The sequence below is a fragment of the Glycine max genome, chromosome 20, assembly GCF_000004515.6.
Source record: "Glycine max cultivar Williams 82 chromosome 20, Glycine_max_v4.0, whole genome shotgun sequence".
NCBI classification, from domain to species: domain Eukaryota; kingdom Viridiplantae; phylum Streptophyta; class Magnoliopsida; order Fabales; family Fabaceae; genus Glycine; species Glycine max.
The window spans coordinates 27,346,768-27,368,180 of NC_038256.2; the positions used below are offsets into that span (position 1 = coordinate 27,346,768).

Consider the following 21,413-nt stretch of genomic DNA (forward strand, 5'->3'; position numbering starts at 1 on the left):
AACGTTCAATGATCCCATCAACCCGATACTTTATGGTGTATACCTATGCAGATGCGGACTATGCTGGATCTGTAGATGACAGAAGATCCACCTTCGGATACTACACTTTTCTTGGAGGAAACTTAGTAACTAGGAGGAGCAAAAAAGAAAACGTTGTTGCAAGGTCAAGTGCAGATGCAGAATTTTGGGCTATGGCCTTAGGAATTTGTGAACTCCTATGGATGAAAATAATTCTAGATGACCTAAAGATTGAGTGGAATGGACCTATGAAGCTATACTGTGATAACAAGTCAGCAATAAACATTGCACATAATCTAGTGCAACATGAAAGGACCAAGCATGTTGAAGTAGACAATCACTTCATAAAGGAAAAGTTGGATAGTGGGACAATTTGTACATCATTGCAGATGTTCTAACAAAAGGATTAAGTGGCTCTAACATTTCAATCTATTGTTAGCAAGTTGGGAATGGTTAACATCCACTCACCATCTTGAGGGGGAGTGTCAGAATCCCACTATATATTTTATTTCCTGTTATAGATAGGATTTAAATCCCATTATTAAGAGATTTGATTAGCTGCATATTTTGTATTTATGACCAAGAATCATTGATCCTTAATTGTAGGAATTGACAGTGGGTACAATGATGAGCATTAGTATAGGAGTTTCTTTTGTTAGATTACCTTGTATTCTATTTAATAGCACATGCTCTTATATCAATATGAATCAGAAAATTATCCTCTGACACATTCAGAGCATATGATTTTTTAATATAGCATATGCTCTACAAATGGATGCATACAATATTTCCAGATTGCGCTGAACAACAAGAAAATCATGCAAGTACAGTTTACTATTCTAGCACCATCACTACCAAAGATGATAATTACGTATCAATGAATCAACTATTGCTATTAACTTAAATCATTTCTCCATTATGCTTAAAAATAGTGAAACTAGATGCAATGATTTTGAACAAATGTTTCTCTTAAACATATCCAACAGCATTGAATTAGTGCCTTTATGTCCACAACAATCTATCCTTATTAATTAAATGCAATTACATTTTATTTTGCTTTCAAGTGCCAGATAAAATAAAGAAACTTCCATTTTCATTCATTACTAAAAAGAAATGCAGTATACCTCGTTAAATTTAAAAAGTAAAGGGTATCGATCTTTCTCCAAGGTAGCTTCTTCCTGTGGAGATCTGTCATTACTTTGTAAACCCTTAGCATTTACTTTTTTAAACCTGTCCTCGAAGCAAACAAAGATCAGCAGGAGTAAATGATGACTACATAATGATAATCATTCAGTAAGGCATGCCAGCCAGCCATCCATAAATCCAATAGTACAATAAAAGGAACCAATATAAATCAATGGACACAATTAATCCTATTATACACAACTCAATATAATTGTTTTTTAATAAATAGTAATCAGTTAAAGTGGAGATTTTCATTTTTTATCCATGAAGCATGGTATCTTTGCCAGATTGTATCAAAGTCTAAATAAAAATCAAAGAAAAAAGGAAATACTTAAAAATAATAATGATCCAGATTTTAAGAAAAAATATTGACGTCGCTGTCTAACAAAATCAATATTCTTTACCATGATACATTATGAAAATCTGGTATATAAAATAGCGCATTCTCATACTAAATCTGACAAGATATAGGTAATGTTGGATAACTGGTCTGGTAGATTAGACGAAAGAAATTTTATAGCACTGAAATTTCATGGATCAAGGACTTTTGAATGCATGATCTCTCCCAATCAACCAATTACAACTCCAAAAACTGCTTTAATTTTTCTATTTATAACAACTTTAACCAACTAATTTCCCAAAGAAACTTCACCCAGTTAAAGACCCACTTGTATTGAGCCGTTTTCTGTTTCTCCAAGAATACACATTTTTAATAGGAGGTCTAAGACATGATTTCATTATGTACATCAATATTGAATTAAGATATGCTAGGAATACTTTTTAGAGACAGATATCAATACCATGCCAAGTATAAAGGCCGGGAAATGTCTAAACCTGGCTATGCAAATTTATTAAGGAATAATATATTGAGAAAGGCCTGACTTCAGCTAGATTTCATTTTAATGGATCCATTTGTTTAAACTTATTAGTTAACAATTTTTTTTTTTAATAAAATAATCAGTTTTCAACTTTTTTAGTGTGTTTGTTTAGACTGTTTTTGCTTAATAAAAGTATTTTTTTTAAGAAGCAAATCCTATCTGTTTCTTAAAAAATCACTTCTTTAAATGACACTTTTTACTTTTTTTAGTTTTAAACAAACGGGAAAATGTGTTTCCAATTTTATGACATTTAATTATATTTTCAAAACTAGAAGCTATAATTACAATAAATGGATTAGTTTAGCAGACATGATTCTCATATATCAATATTCACTTTAGAAGTAACAATTGACACAAAAAAGTAGTTTTTTCATAGCGATTGACAAGGTACTTAGAAATCACTGAGGAAGAATTACCTATCAAAGAAACTTGAGGAACTTCTGGATGGTTTTTTCATATTTCCCATGTTTAGTAGTTTCCCACAGTCTGCTGCACGTGAAATTTTATTGGAATCCAAGTTTGGTGAAACTGTTGTTGGATTAGCATTTAATTGCCATGATAAAACATTAGCCTGATTTTCATTAATTTTCAAATCAACTGCAGTTGCATGACTGGTATTGGCTAATGGGATGTTGTTAGTTCCAGTCTCAATAACTTCATGCCCTCCATTTGTGAAGGCCCCAGCTTTGTCATTACCAACTTGTAAAATCTTATGCTTTTCAACCTGTAACGTGTAAAAAAGCAGAACAGAAATACAAGTGAAAAAATGGATACAGACATCCCTAATATAACTACGAAATTTTAAATGAATCAATTTGAAGCAAAAAGCTATTTGAGAATTAAGTCATTTATGATAACATGCCATCTGGCTAATAAAAAACAATCTAAGGTTTTACCAAAGTCTACAAGCAATCTCAAGAATGGAATTATAACTATAATACGATTAGAAGATAATTGCTATAATATAAAAAATAAATGAAAGATATAAATAAGCCTTATAGAGCCAGATAGTTATATTTGACATTCAAATTTCATTTTCATTCTTTCAGACTTGAACTTATAAGCAAAATTAATTGTTCACCTTTCAGACACAAAGCAATTATTATATGAAGACAGCCGTAAGAATACTATGAGTATAATCATTGGTCAACAAACATTTTTTAATTTATAAATAATAAGTTCTGTTACTAGTAACAAGATAGCTTGGAGGGTAGGATGTGAAGATAAGGTCAGATTCTGGGAGGATTGCTGGACTGGTGATGATGTATCATTAATGATAAAATATCCTAGGTTGTATCGCATTTCCTGCCAGCAAAAGCAGCTCATTCAGCAGCTAGGCAGTCACACAGATGCAGGCTGGGAATGGAATTTCATATGGAGGAGACCCTTATTTGATAATGAAGTCGACATGGCTGACGGCTTCTTGGGGGACATAGCACGGACTGTAATCCAGCCACATAGAGGAGATAACTGGGTATGGAAAGCTGATCCAAATGGCCAATACTCAACACAAACCACATATAATATGCTGATGGGGGAATCAACGGATGAGAACTTGGATGGAGTTTTTGACGAACTATGAAAATTAAAGATCCCAACCAAATCATCTTTTTTTTGCATGGAGGTTAATTAGAGACCGATTGCCCACGAAATTAAACCTGCGAAGGAGACATGTACAGATCAATGACCTGCTATGCCCATTCTACAGGAACAAGGAGGAGGATGCAGCTCACTTTTTTTTCAGCTGCAGTAAAATTGTACCTTTATGGTGGGAGTCTTTGTCTTGGGTAAATATCTCGAGCACCTTCCCGCAAAACCCAAGACAACATTTTCTGCAGCATGGCCATGGGGTGGATGCAGGAATAAGGTTTAACAGATGGAAGTGTTGGTGGGTAGCACTAATGGACTATTTGGCAGCAGAGGAACAAGATAGTTTTCTTAAATGAGACCTTCAATGGAAGTAAGTTGATGGATGATGCAGTATTCTTAGTGTGGACATGACTCAGATTTATGGAGAAAGATTTTGTAATACATTTCAATCAATGGTCGAGCAAGTGAGCAACCTAAGAGAAGGTTTTTGTGATTAGGAGAGGGTAGCAGATATAGGATCTGGGTAGTATATTTTCACTGTAAGTAAGTAGCATTGGTCCCTATCCAGACTGTCCGCTCATAGGAACCAAATGCCTACCTAATCCCATCATGTATCTTTAGTAACTCTGGTACTCATATATATATATATATACTTATTTTTGCTGAGCAAAAGGAAAAAAAAAAAAGAAGTTCTGAATATCCTCCTTAAATAGAGAAGCAAGAGAAAAATATGCAACAAAAGTAAAACATGAATATTAATGAAGTCTAACCTCATGAACCAAAACCTGCTTCATAGCTACAGAAAGCACATAATGGTTTGAAGTATAATCCTGCACAAATGTAGACCATAAAATAGATATCAAAATCTGGCTGAGATTCATATACTTCCATTATAGAAGTATGACCAATGATCCAAAGTCCAAACCTTGAAATTTATAAAGTCGCTAATAGGAGGAACAAGAGACAGTGCCAAGCCATCAGCTACTTCACACCTCTGGGTTTGAGGCAGAATATCTGATTTCAAAGTTTTATATGTTATAGTGTATGATACCATTGTGCTAACTAATTGAGCAAGATCATTCTGCTCCTTATCTGATAGTAATTGAAATGCTACCTAAAGAAAAAAGAAACCACATAAAAAAAAGAGGGAAACAAACTACAGTGTAACCAGAGCTGAATCAAGCTCAACTTAGCTATCAGATAAGGTAAGCAAAAATACATGAGAAGAGCTGTAGATAAATAAAAATATAATTAAAGAAAGAACACAGTAATGCAGGATCTTCATAAACAAATTTTAAGAACTGACTCAGTACTGTTGCCAGGCTGTGAACTGAGATTGGGAATTTATAGGTTCTAGGGATTAAAGCAAACTAGACTAAAGTTTTGTTCAAACTGAATTCAATAATAAATAATAAATAATAAGACAAAAGAAAAGATGCATTCTTTATCATAATACTACCTTTCTCCTAAACATCTCAACAAATAATTTATCAAAAAAGAACAGTGTGTCTTCACAAACACAAAATTGAACATCAAATAATACGGGATCTGCAATTACATCTACTCAAGCAATTATAGAGGAGAAAACAAGGAGACCAAATTGATTAGATAACAAACCTGTATTCATAAATAAAATTAGTACATTACCGGTCTTACAGTTGGTGGGGACAAAATATGTAATAATGGAGAAATTAAGTCTTCAACAAAGGAACTAGCTGATAAGTTCCTTGCAATATACGGTGGGATTTTGTGGTGCCAGGTATTCAAAATGTCCATCTTTTCCATCATCATGGTACGATATCTGAAGATTTTATATGATACAGCATTAGGAAATCTTGTTTTGTAAGAAAAATACATTTTACAATTTATGCTAAACCTACTAGCACAATAACAAGATATACCTCTGATGTGATTTTGGCCACTCAATGTTTGGTTTCTGAACTTGAGATACTATATGATGTACAGTAATTGCTACTAGGGGCAAATATACTGATGAAAGGAAAGATAGAGAAACAAGAGTGAGATTTAACTTGTTAACAGTATTAAGTAGATAAATTATCTTCTTACCATACAGGGGCATCTGTTGTGTATGCATTATATATTGATGCATTAGATCATAAACTCCAAGATTGTCGAAGCACTTGACCTTCAAACAGATTTCAAAACAAAATTCTCAATGATTCAAAAGAATAAGTGAACGAATCCCAGGAAATCAGTGGGGGTGTGATAAATGCTTACAGTTTTCTGCATTACTGGGTCATGATAATTGAGCTGCAAAACATTTTCATGAATTCCATCCAGAATCAAGTTACTATCACCACTGCACATTAACATTCCCATATTACCATGAAGAGATATTTGAACATAAGATGGAGAAATGAGTAAAACAGTAAAATATGGCCTACCGGTTTGAAACAAGGGAGTACAAGGAGTCAAATTCAAAGGACTTGCCTCTATGAGATTTTCTTTCCGTCTTTTTTGTTCTTCTCTTGTGGAATATCTACACAAAGAATATCACCCAATGCTAAAGATGGTAAATTTAAAGTAGTACTTTTAGGCAATTACTGGATAGGAAATAGACAATTTAAAAGAGTGGTGTCTGTTACCTCTTTCCAGACGTCTAGAACATTCTTTGACGTGTCCTTCTGGCCAACAACTTGAGAACCAATATCAAACTGAGCACAAGTAAAGCAAGTGAATATTAATCCAGCATCTAATGAACAGAACACATTTTCTTCATTCAAGCAAAATCTACTCCAAATTTTGAAGTGAAGGGCCACAGAGCCACAAAAATCTTGTGATACCAATTATAGGGCCAAAGAAAGACAAGCTTCTGATATATATTCACTTCCTTTAATATATGAAATGATGCCAGGAGTTTTCTGACAGAAAAAACCAGCAAACTGTTAACCGACTCTAACAGTTAGTCCCTGTACTGAGTAAGGTTGCAAATTCACAAAAACTAGTGGAATGAAGTCATACTTGAAACAGTGAAAGCAAATGGACATATTGTGGCCAAATTTATGCTACACCTGAACACTGAACATACATTCTGCCACCACGGGCTATGGAATGCCCTGCAATGTGGCCACTACAGCCTCTATGGAAACCTCCACGACTACCAAAAGGCTGGTAGCCGAGATTTGATGACCCTGAGTGAAGTGATTAGGCAAAATGTGCATGAGGAGGATTGTAAGAGGATAATACACCGGCTGATAAGGAAGATTCTGAATGAAATACCAATGTCGTTGCCTCTTTTTTGAACTTTTCAAGATAAGCTTTGTGTGCAAGAAGCAAGATGTTGTAAGTATCATTGTATACTGATGTTTATATTTCTTGATATAATTTCTTATTTCCTTGCTTAGGCTTAGTTGCTTATCTGTAAAAGGGAAATTAGAGATTTTACTATTCACACAAACGTCCTTTTCTCAAAATGGTATCAGAGCTCCTAGTCTTGGGAGCTCTGTTTCCGGTGCTCGATATCAGCATGCCCCTGTTTGCTCCCCTCATCATTGCAGCCTTCAGGACCAGTGATCAGAACAGGAGGAGTGCCTTTCCTCTACTGGTTTGATACCATAATGGGGCAGATCTCCACCCCACACGTCACACTAATACCTAGCATGTGTAGGCCACTCTTTGACACTGGCACAGAATAGCTCGTTAGCATGCCCTCTGACTATCCCAGGGGTCAATTTGGCAAAATCCAGTGTTGTGCACTCTAGATCTACAACGCCACTCTTTCCTATTTTTTACAGCATTTTTCTTATGCTAACAGGCTCTTAATCATGGCAGAGGAATAAGTTATCGCCTTGGGTCCTAACGACCTTTCAAATTTGGTGGTTTTTATCAACTTGATGGTCACAACCATCTACAATGGGCACAGTACATTCTTACAACTTGCAAAAGGCATATGATGTTAAGCCATATTGAAAGTGGTGGTCCAAAGTTTGAGGCTTGGGATAATGAGGATGCTCTTATCATAAACCTGGCTGTGGCACTCTGATTCAAAAAATAAGCTGTAATTGTATGTTTTATCCCTCCATTTGTGAAATGCGGGAGAATCTTAATGAGACATACTCCATGAAGAAGGACTTTACTGCCTACTATCAAATTGAAAGCAAGATTTTCAATACTAAGCAAGGAACCCTCCCAATCAGTGTTATTAAACTTGGCTCAGCCCGGCTGGTTGAATCGGAAACCAGACCCTAAGCAGAGCTGATTCAATTGTTGGATCATTTCTGTAAGTAACTCTTTGACATACATGTCATCAAACCGAGTGCCAAACTGGTGTAGTTGACTCGGAGCAGACCGCAAAATTCCCCTAGGTAACTGGGTTTTCACTTCTTTCTCTATCTGTCTCTGCAGAGACAGCTTTTCATGTTCTCCAATGTTGCAGGCTTGCAGCCTAGTTGTAGCTTTCACGCTTTTTTCTCTCTCTACAAGGCTGTTGATTTTCCAAGTTGCCTCTAATCAGTCAAATGCTACACAATTCATATACTAAAAGCTACCAAATACTCCTACGTGGCACTGCTAGAAATCGAGAGCCGTCAACCTTCTACGTGAGATGTGCTTACCTTACCACACTAAAGCTAATACTTTACAGTTTCTACCATTTGTTGTCTGACTTTTCTCAATATCCTTTATATTTACTTTTAATATGGGCAATTTAGTAATTTTAATTAAGATAACAAATGATAAAAAAGAAAAAAATCAATTAATAAATAATTCAGAAAGGAATAAATTTTTAAAAACATAAAATATGATGACACAAATATTTTTGAAACATAATTTGCCATTAGAAACTTCAATGAATGTCAAATTAATTGGAATGTAATTTTATTTGGATAGTAGCTGTTAGAAACTTGAATTTATATAATTGAAATGTCAAATTGCAGTTGTCAAATTGATAGAAGTTTGATTATATTTTCCATTTATATTTTTAAGTATAAAAGTTTACAAGTTATAAATTATTTATAATTTTTTAATATAGACGGGTCATGTGAGTCAACTAGTGACTCATTGGGTTGACCCCTGACCCAGTGGCTCAATACCCCGACCGAGTCAATGGATGGTCCGAGTCTGATCTGGATGGATTATGGATCAAGTTATACCATCTTAGAATTTCGCTTTCAGACTAACTCAACAGTTAAAAACAGATTTATAAGGTGAGGACTATCCAAGCTTTATAAGCTCTAGACATATCTCTAATCGATGTGGAACTAAAACACCCCCCATGTAGTTGCAATTAAGGCAGCCCCCAAAGTAGTCACAACTAAGACATGCTAGAAGTGACCACAATTAAGGTAGCATTCTAACAAGTGAGGACTGCCTAAGTTTTACTAATGTGTTACCTCTATTTACAAAGCATTTTATCCATAAGCTTCAAGCCAAGGCTTTTAACCAAATGTGACAACTTGCTTTCACCCCCTCCTTTAATTTGTTATAGTTGATTAACCTGTTCACATATTATAGTGTAAAGTTGTAATAGCTGCTTTGTTGGCATTTGGGTAATTGTTTAATAACTCCTTGTAACTTTCTTCAACGTCACCAAAAGTGACTTGTAGGAGTCCCATTGATTGCGACTTTCTAATTAAGGATAAAAAATGAAAAAAAATTTCCCAGATTCCAAATCTGGCCCCTTGAATAAATCAGCCAGTATTCCATTGCTTGGTCCAACATTCTTAACCATGAACTTCCTAAGATTGGTTTTCGGAACCCAAGATGATCAGTAAATGCATGAGGCTTCAGTCAAGCCACTCAAGAAAACATTGTGCACAATTGTTGGATATTGCCTACTTGTGGCCTCACTAGCAAAGAACAATTGGTCCCTACATTTTCTGCAATTATATCTTAATCACCATCAGATGAATGCACATTAACATGAGAGTACGAACAATAAGAAAGGAGATCGCTGACCCATGTTGGTGTGAATTCATCTGGTGATGATTATGATATACTTGCAGAAAATGTGAGGAATCAACAACTTTTTGCTAATGAGGCCACAAGTAGGTAATATCCAACAACTGCACAATGCTTTCTTGAGTGGCTTGAGGGAAGCTTCATGCATTTACCGATCAGCCCGAGTTCACGCTTAGCAAAGAACAATAGGTCCCTACATTTTCTGCAAGTATATCTTAATCACCATCAGATGAATGCACACTAACATGAGAGTAACAACCATAAGAAAGGAGATTGCTGACCCATGTTAGTGTGAATTCATCTGGTGATGAATATGATATACTTGCAGAAAATGTGAGGAATCGACAATTTTTTGCTAATGAGGCCACAAGTAGGAAATATCCAACAACTATGCACAATGCTTTCTTGAGTGGCTTGAGGGAAGCTTCATGCATTTTCCGATTAGCCCGAGTTCACGCTTAAGAATGTTGGACCAAACAATGATATCCTGGTTGATTTATTCAAGAGGCCAGATTTGGAATTTGGAAATTTTTTTATTTTTTATCCTTCATCAAAAAGTCCGCAGTGAATAAGGCTTCTACAGGTCATTGTTTGGTTCAGCATTCTTACGCATGAACTTCCTAGGATTATTTTGCTGAACCCGGGCTGATCGATAAATGCATGAAGCTTCCCTCAAGCCACTCAAGAAAGCATCTTGCACAGTTGTTGGATATTGCCTGCTTGAGGCCTCACTAGCATAGAACAGTCAATTCACCAGATTTTCTACAGGTATATCATAACCATCATCGCATGAGTGCACACTAACAACATATCAACCATATGAAAGGGGATCACTGATCCAATGTTAGTGTGCACTCATCCGATGATGTCATGATTTACTCGCAGAAAATGTAGGGAACCCACAATTTTTTGCTGATGAAGCTACAAGTAGGCAATACCCAGCAACTATGCATGGTGATTTCTTGAGTGACTTGAGGAAAGCTTCACACTTTACTAATAATCCCGGGTTCAATAAAACAGTGATATACTAGCTAAGTTTTTAAAGAGGCCAGATTTGGAGTTTGGTAAATTTTCTTTCATTTTTTATCCTTCATCAGAAAGTCTGCAGTGAATGGGGCTTCTGCAACACTTTTGGTGATTGCAAATAGAAATTGAAAGAGGAAAAGGAAACCCAATCTTATTAACCACTTCAAAAGAGCGTACAAATAGGTATTTATAGAGTGTTGTGTTAATGACAGCTGGCACAAGTAGTCTAACAGCTTACTAACTACACTGACTACCCGAGACTGCAGTTGAGTAACTGCATCTCTTACAATATACTCTAATAATGCTTAAGAAAGTTACAACTATTAAACAACAACCCAAATCCCACAAAATGGCCATTGCAACTTTACACTATAAGTCTATAATACCCCATGAACATTGCGACAACTAAAACAAATTAAGGGAAGGGATGAAAGCATGTTGTCATATTTGGTAGAAAGCCTTGGCTTGAAGCTAATGGGATCAACTGCTTTGTACAATACAGGTAACAGATTAATAAAACTTACCTGTTGGAAAGCTGTCATAATTGAGGTAACCCCTACCCATCCCTACTTGCATTGAGGACTGCCTTAATTGCAACCTCAATCTGTTTAGGTGACTAGTTTTTCATCTTTGAAATCTTGTTCTCCTTAATCTTTTTTTGAAGCAAAAAATTAAAAACAAATTTAAAAATATTTTGTTCTCTAACTTATTTTCGTGTGTTAGAGACAATGTCTCACGTGTAATTCTGTTTCTGTGATAGTTAATTCTGTAATATGTTACAACTTACAACAGATTAACAGCTAACTCTGTTACACCAGGCATGACTCTAGGTTCTGAATAATAACTGAATGTATAAATGAGAACTCCGTTCAGTGTTCAGACTTAAGACAGAGAATCAATTCTAGTGTTGTGGATTCTCCACTCTCACTTCAGATCACCAGTTCACCACTACAGTTGGAAGCCTAATTGTTATGTAAGATCATCCCCTTAAGAATTTTGTGTCTCATCTTTTTCTTTCACAAAGGATAAGATCTAATGATTACCCGGACACTTCAATAATTGGAATTTGAAACTGTAAAGTTCAAAAATGCCAGAGTACTAAAAGCCCAAATTATATTACACATGTTTTCTAATTTGCTGTTTCACTTTATCTTTGTGGAAGATAATGAGAGAGAGAATGGTTAGAGAGAGAAACAGAGTGAGAGAGAGAGAGAACGAGAGGGAGAGAGATACAGAGATAGTGAGAGACAGAGATTCAGAGGTGGAGAGTGTGAGAGAGATTACGACAGGCACAGAGCGAGAGAGAGAGTACCATACAGTAAGGTAGCGAATGATTTCGAGAAGGAGAATGCGAGAGAGAGAGGACGTTCGACTACTAGATACCTGCAAGGTTTTCCTAATGGGAGGGCTCGCTACAGAAAGAGTAAGGGAGACCGAAGGAGAAGAAGCTATGCCTTTAATGAAACAGACTTCAACACAACAAGGACCAACCACAGAGACATGGATGACACTTCCCATGAGGACTAGTGGATTCAGGTGGAAGGTAGGAGGAAGGCTCGTCTTCAGAAAACATCAGACCATGCTTTACGCCAAAATGCTACTCACGCACATCGGCCAGGACAAAATCACAGAGCTCTATCATGGAGAAATAATAAGGACATAACATCCTTTTACTTCTCTCATTTCCCTGATTTTGTGAACGAAACTTACCTCTGGTATCTCTTCCAAGAGTGGGGAAAAGTGTGGGAGGTGTTCATACCCAACTCAAAGAACAAACAGGGTCAACGCTATGGGTTTGTTCGCTTCAAAGGAGTGGAGGACGAAGGACGTTTGGAGAGACAACTGGACAATAAAATCTACATAGAAGGGAAGAAGCTTTTTGTCAACAAACCAAAATTTCAGAGAGGAGGTAAAAGGGAAGCGGAGAGAAAAGGGGGTGAAGTGGCTCGAGGGTGGAAAGATTCCATGAATCCCACGGTACCTACACAAGCCAGACCCAATAGTACGACACTCAATAATATGAAATCGTATGCTGAAGTTGTCAGACACGATCATAAGATGATAGATAAGGAGATTAAGATGTCTTGGATGGGGAAGTACGAACCAGAAGCTGAAGTAGTATCAGTAGATATACAAACTACGAAAAACAAAACAACATGGTTGGACCACACCTGGGTGGGCCATCTAAAAAATAGGGGTATGTTTGAGAAGGCGGTGGATGAGGTTCAGGAGGTGGTAGGTATGGATGTGAAGGTGTCATACTGGGGGGATGACTTGGTTATCTTACAAGACATGGACGAGGCAAAAGCAGAAAAACTCAACCTCAGAGAACACTCCAAAGGAGACACAACGATCTACTCAATCCAGAAATGGACACGGGGGATGACGCCTGAATTCCGATTAGCATGGATTCACATATGGGGTGTTCCCCTGGAGATTTGGGACGCAGAGCACTTTCAGACCTTGTTGTCGACATTTGGTGAAGTCGTTGAACTTGACGAGGAGACGGCGGACCGTTTGAGATTGGATGTAGCGCGGATTTTGATTCGCACTAAGGAGAATCCCATCTTCTCCAAATCAATGGTGGCTAGGGTCAATGATACGGAACATCTCCTGTTCCTGAGGGAAGAGGTTTCACGTCCTTATGGGAAACGGTGGTGTCGGCCGGAGATGGAGGCTTTTCCGCCATCACCGTTCACGACAGTATTGGCCGATTCCGACGAAGATTCTATTTCTCGCGATCCAGATGGAGCTTCGTCGGAATTCATGGGGGATGGACGGCGGCGACGATGGGCCAATGCCGTCAACCGCTGGCGTGCGGAATCCGAGGTGTCCTCTGATGGGGACGTGTCACCCCACCAACAGGAGCTGCTCTCTGCTGGGAGACTGCCAGTCTGCGCCACGCGTCACGAGGACTACAACGGTCCTCTCAAAGACCTTTTGCATGGAAGTGGAAGGAAGGATCATAGTATATCCTTTCTAGATCAGAAGCGGGAGCTGAATGAGGAAAAAGGAGATTCTGGTGCTGCTGGGTCCAACGAAGAAGATATAGTCAAAGGGGCTGACCTTAGGGTCCTTTACCATAGACCAGAGGATAATAACCTTGCTTTATGTCCCGCGGTCCATTCACCTTCAAACCCACCGAATTGCGGTTTGAATAATATTACTCAAAACAGGGGGTCAGAAGGAGTCACATACAACTTGGGCCTCAATCTTAAAGGCCCAGAAGAAAAGGGAGAAGTATCTAACCATAACCTCAAGGTTTATTCTAGAAAAAAGATGGGTGCAGGTAGTATATCTTCGGGCCTTACAAATAAATTTGATGAGACCAGTAGGATAGCTAACAAGTCTCTACCTCTGGAACTTCAAGTCTCTGGCCCCACTCTTATGGATCATGACATGCCAGGGGGGTCACACGTAGCTGAAGATATTCCATCTCAGCCTCACACCTGTCTCAGCCCTAGTCCTTCTAACAGCTTCATTAATGCTTCTTCAGAGGACGAGGAGATTTTTCACAATGAAGTAGCTAAAAACCTGGGGTTGATTTTTGAAGAACATAGCTGTGAGAATGCAACAGCCTCATCAGCTAGGATGGGAAGTATGAATCTGGCCTCATGAATATTTTATCCTTTAATTCTAGAGGATTGGGTGGGGCTGTTAAAAAATCAGCAATTAGAAAGATGTCTTTGTCTAACAATCTTGATGTTCTCTGCATCCAAGAAACAAAAATGGAGAGCATTGATAGAAAACTTTGTCAGTATTTATGGGCTGATTGTAATGTTTACTCAGAGTTTGCTCCTGCAATCAATTCTGCTGGTGGTCTTTTGTGTTTATGGAATAATGACTCCTTAGTTGACAGAAAGGTAGTGGGGTGTGGATTTATTTTGTTGGAAGGGAAGTGGATTAAAGACAGCATAAGGGTTTCCATACTCAATATCTATGCACCCTGTGATCTTCAAAGAAAGAGGCAACAATGGGAGGAGATCCTTCATCTGAAGACAGCTTCTCAAGCAGCCATGTGGTGTGTAGTAGGTGACTTCAATTCAGTAAGACACCAACATGAGAAAGTGAGCTCAGCTCAGCATGTAAGTGTGGATCCTAGCATTTCTGAATTCAATGCTTGGATTTCAGATATGAATTTAGAGGAGGTTAGATCTGTTGGGAGAAGATTCACTTGGTATAGACCTAATGGCAGTGCTATGAGTAGGCTGGACAGGTTTCTTATATCAGATGATTGGTTGGTTCAGTGGCCGGATTCTACCCAGTTTGTGCTTGACAGAGACTTTTCTGATCACTGCCCCATCCTGTTGAAATCTAAGAACATAGATTGGGGGCCAAAACCTTTTAAGGTCATGGATTGGTGGCTGAATGATAAGGGTCTTCAACAACTAGTTCAGCAGCAGTGGGGTAATTACCACCCTCCAGGATGGGGAGGATATGTTCTGAATCATAAAATTAGACATCTGAAACAGTGCATAAAGCAGTGGAGCTTATCAAATGGTGAAGCTAATGCTACAAAAGTCATCAAGATCAAAAAGGAGCTGAATGCTTTGGAGAATGGTTTAAATGGCAGACCTCTGTCTCAAGTGGAAGTTAATATTAAGAAATCTCTTCAAGTCCAACTGTGGGAGGCAGCTTATGCATATGAATCTATGTTGAGACAAAAGGCTAGAGTTAAATGGCTTAAAGAAGGGGACAGCAATTCTTCTTATTTCCACAGATTGATCAATCATAGAAGAAGAAAAAATGCTATTCCAGGTATTTTCATGGATGGGGTGTGGATTCATGAACCTTGTAGGGTTAAAAATGCAGCTGTCCTCTATTTCCAAGACAGATTTTCGGAGGAATGCTTTAATAGACCAACTCTGGATGGTGTCCATTTCCCCTCTCTTGATCTAAGAGATAAAGAAAGCCTAGTGTCCAGATTTAATGAATTGGAAATCAAAACTGCTGTTTGGGACTGTGGGGGGGACAAAAGCCCTGGTCCGGACGGCTTGAATTTCAATTTCATTAAACATTTTTGGGAGATTTTGAAACCAGACATCTTGAGATTCATGGATGAATTTTATATCAATGGATCCTTCGCAAAAGGATCTAATGCTTCCTTTATAGCCCTCATTCCAAAGATTAATGATCCACAATCTTTCAATGATTATAGACCCATCTCCCTTATAGGGTGTGTCTATAAAATTGTGGCAAAAGTTTTGGCCAAGAGGTTGGCTGCTGTTATTCCTCGCCTTATAGATGAAAGGCAGACGACTTTTCTGAAAGGGAGGCACATCCTTCATGGTGTTTTAATTGCCAATGAGACTCTAGCTGAGGCCAAATCAAGAAGCAAGCCTTGTATGGTCTTCAAAGCGGACTTTGAAAAGGCCTATGACTCAGTTTCCTGGGGATTTCTTGACTACATGCTTATGAGGATGGGTTTTTGCGAAAAGTGGAGGAAATGGATAAGTGGTTGTCTAAACACTGCAACCATATCCATCTTAGTGAATGGAAGCCCTTCTAAGGAATTTATTCCTAAGAGGGGCCTAAGGCAAGGTGACCCCCTTGCACCTTTCCTTTTCAATATTGTAGTGGAAGGGCTCACAGGTTTAATGAGGTCAGCTGTATCCAAGAATTTGTTTAAAAGCTTCCTAGTGGGATCTTTAAAAGAAGAAGTAAACATCCTTCAGTATGTTGATGATACCCTGTTTTTTGGAGATGCTACTCAGCATAATGTCAGAATCTTAAAATGCATTTTGAGATGCTTTGAAGAGGCTTCTGGTCTCAAGATAAACTACTCAAAAAGTCAACTTGGCTGTGTGGGTAAATCTGTTAGCTGGTGCAGGGAAGCTGCCCATTTTCTCAACTATAGTACTTTGGATTTCCCTTTTAATTACCTTGGAATTCCAATAGGGGTGTTCTCTAAAAGATTTTGTGTGGCAGCCTATTGTTAGGAAGTTTGAAGCTAAACTTGCAAAATGGAAGCAAAGAACTCTATCAATGGGGGGCAGAATCACCCTTATTAATTCTGTTCTCTCAGCCTTACCTATCTACCTTCTGTCCTTCATTAGGATCCCCAAAAAAGTGGTGCACAAAATCGTTTCCATTCAGAGAAATTTCCTTTGGGGAGCTCACCAAGAGGCCAGAAAGATTCCTTGGGTAAAGTGGGATATTGTTTGTCTTCCTAAGAGCCAAGGGGGCCTAGGGATTAAAGATTTATCTTTATTTAATGAGGCTTTACTTGGTAAATGGGGATGGCAGTTGGCAAATGATCATAACCAACCTTGGTCTAGAATTTTAACTTCGAAGTATGGTGGATGGAAGGAGCTGATTTCTGGTGGAAGGAGAAATAACAGTTCTCAATGGTGGCAGGACTTGAAGATAATCTTTCAGCAGCAACACAACAATTGCCTTAGTGATAATTTCAAATGGAGAGTGGGTACGGGGTCCAACATCAGGTTCTGGAAGGATATATGGCTAGAGAACAATTGTGATCTCCAAGGAAGATACCCCCAATTATATCTTATTAGTAAACAGCAGCATTCTTCAATTAGTTCCATGGGAGACTTTGTGGAGGGCAGATGGGAATGGAAGTTATCATGGAGAAGGGATTTTTTTGATCATGAAATACAAATGGTAGCTGACCTTCTAGCGGAGATTGATTCTGCTCACCTAAACCAATCCAACAGGGATATCCTTTGGTGGAAGCCAGACCCTAATGGATTATTTTCAACAAGATCTGCCTATAAAGTGCTGCAGGAGACTCATCATAGTATTAGTCAAGACAATGTTCTTAACACTATGTGGAAGTTGAAAATCCCTCCAAAAGTGAGTGCTTTTTCTTGGAGACTCCTCAAGAACCGACTCCCTTCTAGGGACAATCTCAGAAAGAGACAGGTCACAATGCCTTCCTATAGCTGCCCCCTTTGCGATCATGAAGAAGGATCGGTCGACCATCTTATGTTCAAATGTGTTATGACAAGGAACCTTTGGTGGGAGCCATTGAGTTGGGTTAATAGAGTGGGTCCTTTTTCCATAGACCCAAAGAATCACTTCTTACAATTCACTCAATGGAGTAGCAAAGCTAGTACAAACAGAAGATGGGAATTTCTGTGGTTAGCCCTGTCCTTCTCCATTTGGCATTATAGAAATGCCATGATTTTCAAGAACCAGCCTTTTAATCCTGAAAAGGTCATGGATGATGCCCTGTTTCACACTTGGTCATGGCTAAAATATGTTGAGAAGGATTCCCAACTGCACTTTCATTCTTGGTCAACCAATTTACAGGATGTTTTTTCCTAGAGGGGTTGGGCTTGTTGTATTCTGTGGGCTGCCTTCGATTTTCCCTAGAGGGGTTCTCTTTGTATCTTTATTGCCTTTATCTTTGTATCTTCAGTACAACTAGTACTGAATTTCTTTTATAATATATATTATTGATTTTTGCAGTGCAAAAAAAAAATATTACACATGTTTTCTAACAATAAAGTGGTTCTAGGGAATAAGTTGAGAGATACTTAGGAAAATTGATAAAGGAATCTGAGAGAATGAAACTGAGAAAGAACTCAATTGAGGTGAAAAGATGATTGTATTCAACCCAACCTGAAACAAATTACAATTCTGTTTATATACAGTTACAATTATGTAACTGTCAACTAACCCAAGTTAGTTAGTGACAGCTGTTAAATAGCTCTCCTAACTATTAACTAACTAATTAACTATAGACTAACTACTAACAATAGTTTAGTCTTACAGTTAAGGAAAAAGAAAAGAAAACTAGTACACCCAGTAAGTATACTCCTATAATTGAGATTTTATAAATAATCAACTTCATCCTATTCTAGAAATTTAGAAAATCTTAGCAGACAGAAACAGGATAATCACTCACTAAAAAAATTAAAAAAAGCAACACATTTCTTTAACTTTTTCAATTGTTTTCAAAGCAAGAAATTTGGAGTTTCCAGCCAATTGTACAAGAAATATGTACTACACAACCAACCTGTATGAATTCACAAGTCTTAAAAAGTTCTTCAGAATTTCTGGATCACATTAAAGTCTTACCACATTGAGGGCCTCATTCTTCTTGGAGAGAAATTGGAGAGTGTTCAAGCATGATCTAATATCACATTCTGTAACGAATGGGGGAAAAAGAAAGAGCACAAGAGAAAAATTAAATGACTGGAAAGATGATTTGGAGAATGTTAAAACAGCTTTAATTACACAGGGTGTCAGAACATCTAGACACACCACAAAATCAAGTATTAGACCCAGAATGGATCAAGCATTCAAGATGTCACAAACACTATCACCATATTAGATAAAGATTAACCCTAGATTTTGAAATGAGAGGAAGTGGTAGATCAGGAAGAGGCAGTTTTCAATGCTGACATGGGAGTGGCCAAGAAGGTGGTTAAAATGGTGACCCGTTATTAGGTTCAGAAAAGGCACATCAAAAGGAATTAGTGTACACTACAACATAAGCCTGCTCAGACTTTTGGACAGCATTCATCTAAGAGAATACCATTTCTCTTTATTTTGCATTGTGTATTAATTACTCTCAGCTGGCAAACCAAAAAAAAAAAACAAAGAAAAACTCTCAACTGCTGTTGTTGTAAGGGATTTATACCTGTCTTCATGTCAGTTATAACTGTCACAGCTGGCACTAGGTCTTAGCTGTAGCTTTTTGCACAGCTTAGCACCTTTTTGTACATTTTCTACAATTCAATAATAGAAAAACTTTTATCAACTCTCTCTCTCTCTCTCTCTGTGTATCTATCTGTCTATCTATCTATCTATCTATCTATATATATATATATTCAATAGTATAAGGAGTGATATAACTCTCAGGACACTTTTATCAATTTCCCGACAACAGAGCCAGAAACTTGATGCGTAAAAATTGCACTTAAGGACAAGCGAACCCTACACAACAATAACAGTAGACCTAAAGTCAGGATATCGTACCCTACAGACTAGTGTTGGTTCTCAAATAATTATGTTCTACAAGTAGTCCAGGCGAATTTTATTAAGAATGGTTTTGGCAAACAATTGTAGAAAAGCAGTAATTGTGAATAGACAAAATGAGTGAAAGTTTTAACAAAAAAAGAGACCTAGGGTTGTGATTATGAATGCACCTTTAAGTTTCTCTTAATTTTTATTTCAATTGAATCCCGAGTATATCCTAGCAATTGCTAATCATCCCTCTTAAATTGGCTAACAGACTTTGGTCGTCTTCTATTAGTCGTCTTTCTTCTACTTTATTCCCTAGTTGTTCATTTAGGGTCTAAATTAGGTGAAAGGGTAAACACAGAGGCTAATTTGCACCAATCTGATAAAAAAAATTTCTCCCTCAACTTGAAGTCAAACACTAAAACGCTTAAAATGCATTGGTAAAACAAAAAAAAATATTAACAACTTAATTTATTTCCACGACTTGCAAGGTACGAAATTTAAAAAGATAACAAAAAATCACCTGTATATTCTGCTAGAGCAGTTAGTGCAATTGCACTGGCTTTCATCCCCTCCTTGTTACATATATATGTCAGCCTACAAAGATCATTTATGTCTAAGGATAAATATATGAAACTAAATGAACAGAGAATGTACTGGTAAACAATAATCAAATGATCAAATATGTAGTCCAGCAACAATGAGTACTAATCCATAGAGTTTATAGTTCATCTAAATTCATAATAACAATCCCAATCCATATCTTATTAATATATGGCCTGTGTAGCTAATTTGTTAAGCTTCCAAAAGTTGTGATTCCCTCAGTTCTACGCTTAGTGCTTTGTGCTATCATAAAAGTTCTCCAATCTGAAAGTGCAAGTGGAATATAGAGCTTTTGAGCGCTTCTCTACTGAAAATATAGAGCTTTGGGCTATTATATGTTGAAGACAGGGAGGTTTCTTGCTAGCAAATGATTTCCACAAGAAAATAACAACAATCATAGGATAATTGTTTGAGTCTTTGATTTTGTGATGATTCACCAAATTAAAGGATAAGTTGTCATGTGTGCTCTTTCCACTTTTTTTTTTTTTTTTGCTAAGCTAACATATTAATTGAGTACCAGAGGTACAATCAATACAAGTTTTACATTTTAATACCACAAACCTATGGTTCCATTGTCAGACTTATGTAGTCAAGACATGGACCACAGACTAGATTACAAGTGACCTGTACTTTGCAAAAATGCACTATACAATCCTCAGCTAACACACAAACCCTAAGCTAAGATTACTCGCCTAGTGGTTGTAACTTGTCTCAAATCCCTGCTCTAAACTCCGCAGCCACGTCCACAGTAGAAAGGATGCATCATCCATAATTTTGTTAGCATCAAATGTGTCATTGGAAAAGAGTATCTTATTCCGCTGCTGCCATATCGACCATGTGAGAGCCAACCACCACCACCTCCACCTATTGCCCCTTACACCCTGAGCCACTCCAAAGATGTGTTGAAGGAAATGTTGTTTTGGGTTTTGCGATAGAGGACCAACATAAATAGCTTAAACAAGAATACAACTACCACCATGTTTTTTAAGGTTTGTTTGAATAGTAGAAGCATAAATAGCTTAAGATTTAGGTATAATTTTGGTATTATTGAGATATAATATTTTATTGAATTGTTAGGACATTGTTATGGTTAAATGACAGGAACCCATCCCAACAGACTAAGCCTTTTTAAGTTTTATTACAGTGGGTGAGAGGAAGCTCTATTAGTTTTCCTTAAGGACCCTACTTTTTATCCGTTTTCATGGAAGTATGGTTCCTAGAATGGTGGTGGAAAGGTTGGAGTGCATACAGCGCAGTTTTCTT

The 21,413-nt window shown here is 37.4% G+C and overlaps 1 protein-coding gene across 3 annotated transcripts in view; it reads right to left on the bottom strand.

The window, feature by feature from the left end:
* Nucleotides 1–21,413, bottom strand: part of LOC100791474 (chromosome transmission fidelity protein 18 homolog) — a 72,303-nt gene that overhangs the window by 7,305 nt on the left and 43,585 nt on the right. For 2 of the 3 annotated variants that reach the window (XM_006605660.4, XM_003556835.5), the window contains 12 exons: nucleotides 20,071–20,144; nucleotides 18,660–18,727; nucleotides 6,278–6,346; nucleotides 6,077–6,171; nucleotides 5,910–5,991; nucleotides 5,739–5,817; nucleotides 5,573–5,660; nucleotides 5,319–5,472; nucleotides 4,597–4,785; nucleotides 4,442–4,501; nucleotides 2,498–2,805; nucleotides 1,143–1,248 (listed from right to left, as the gene is read on the bottom strand). In XM_006605660.4, coding sequence (XP_006605723.1) covers nucleotides 1,143–1,248; nucleotides 2,498–2,805; nucleotides 4,442–4,501; nucleotides 4,597–4,785; nucleotides 5,319–5,472; nucleotides 5,573–5,660; nucleotides 5,739–5,817; nucleotides 5,910–5,991; nucleotides 6,077–6,171; nucleotides 6,278–6,346; nucleotides 18,660–18,727; nucleotides 20,071–20,144 — 1,372 coding nt within the window. Of the gene's footprint in view, nucleotides 1–1,142; nucleotides 1,249–2,497; nucleotides 2,806–4,441; nucleotides 4,502–4,596; nucleotides 4,786–5,318; nucleotides 5,473–5,572; nucleotides 5,661–5,738; nucleotides 5,818–5,909; nucleotides 5,992–6,076; nucleotides 6,172–6,277; nucleotides 6,347–18,659; nucleotides 18,728–20,070; nucleotides 20,145–21,413 lie in introns of those variants that run through there. The other variant, XR_420260.4, reaches the window with a different exon arrangement.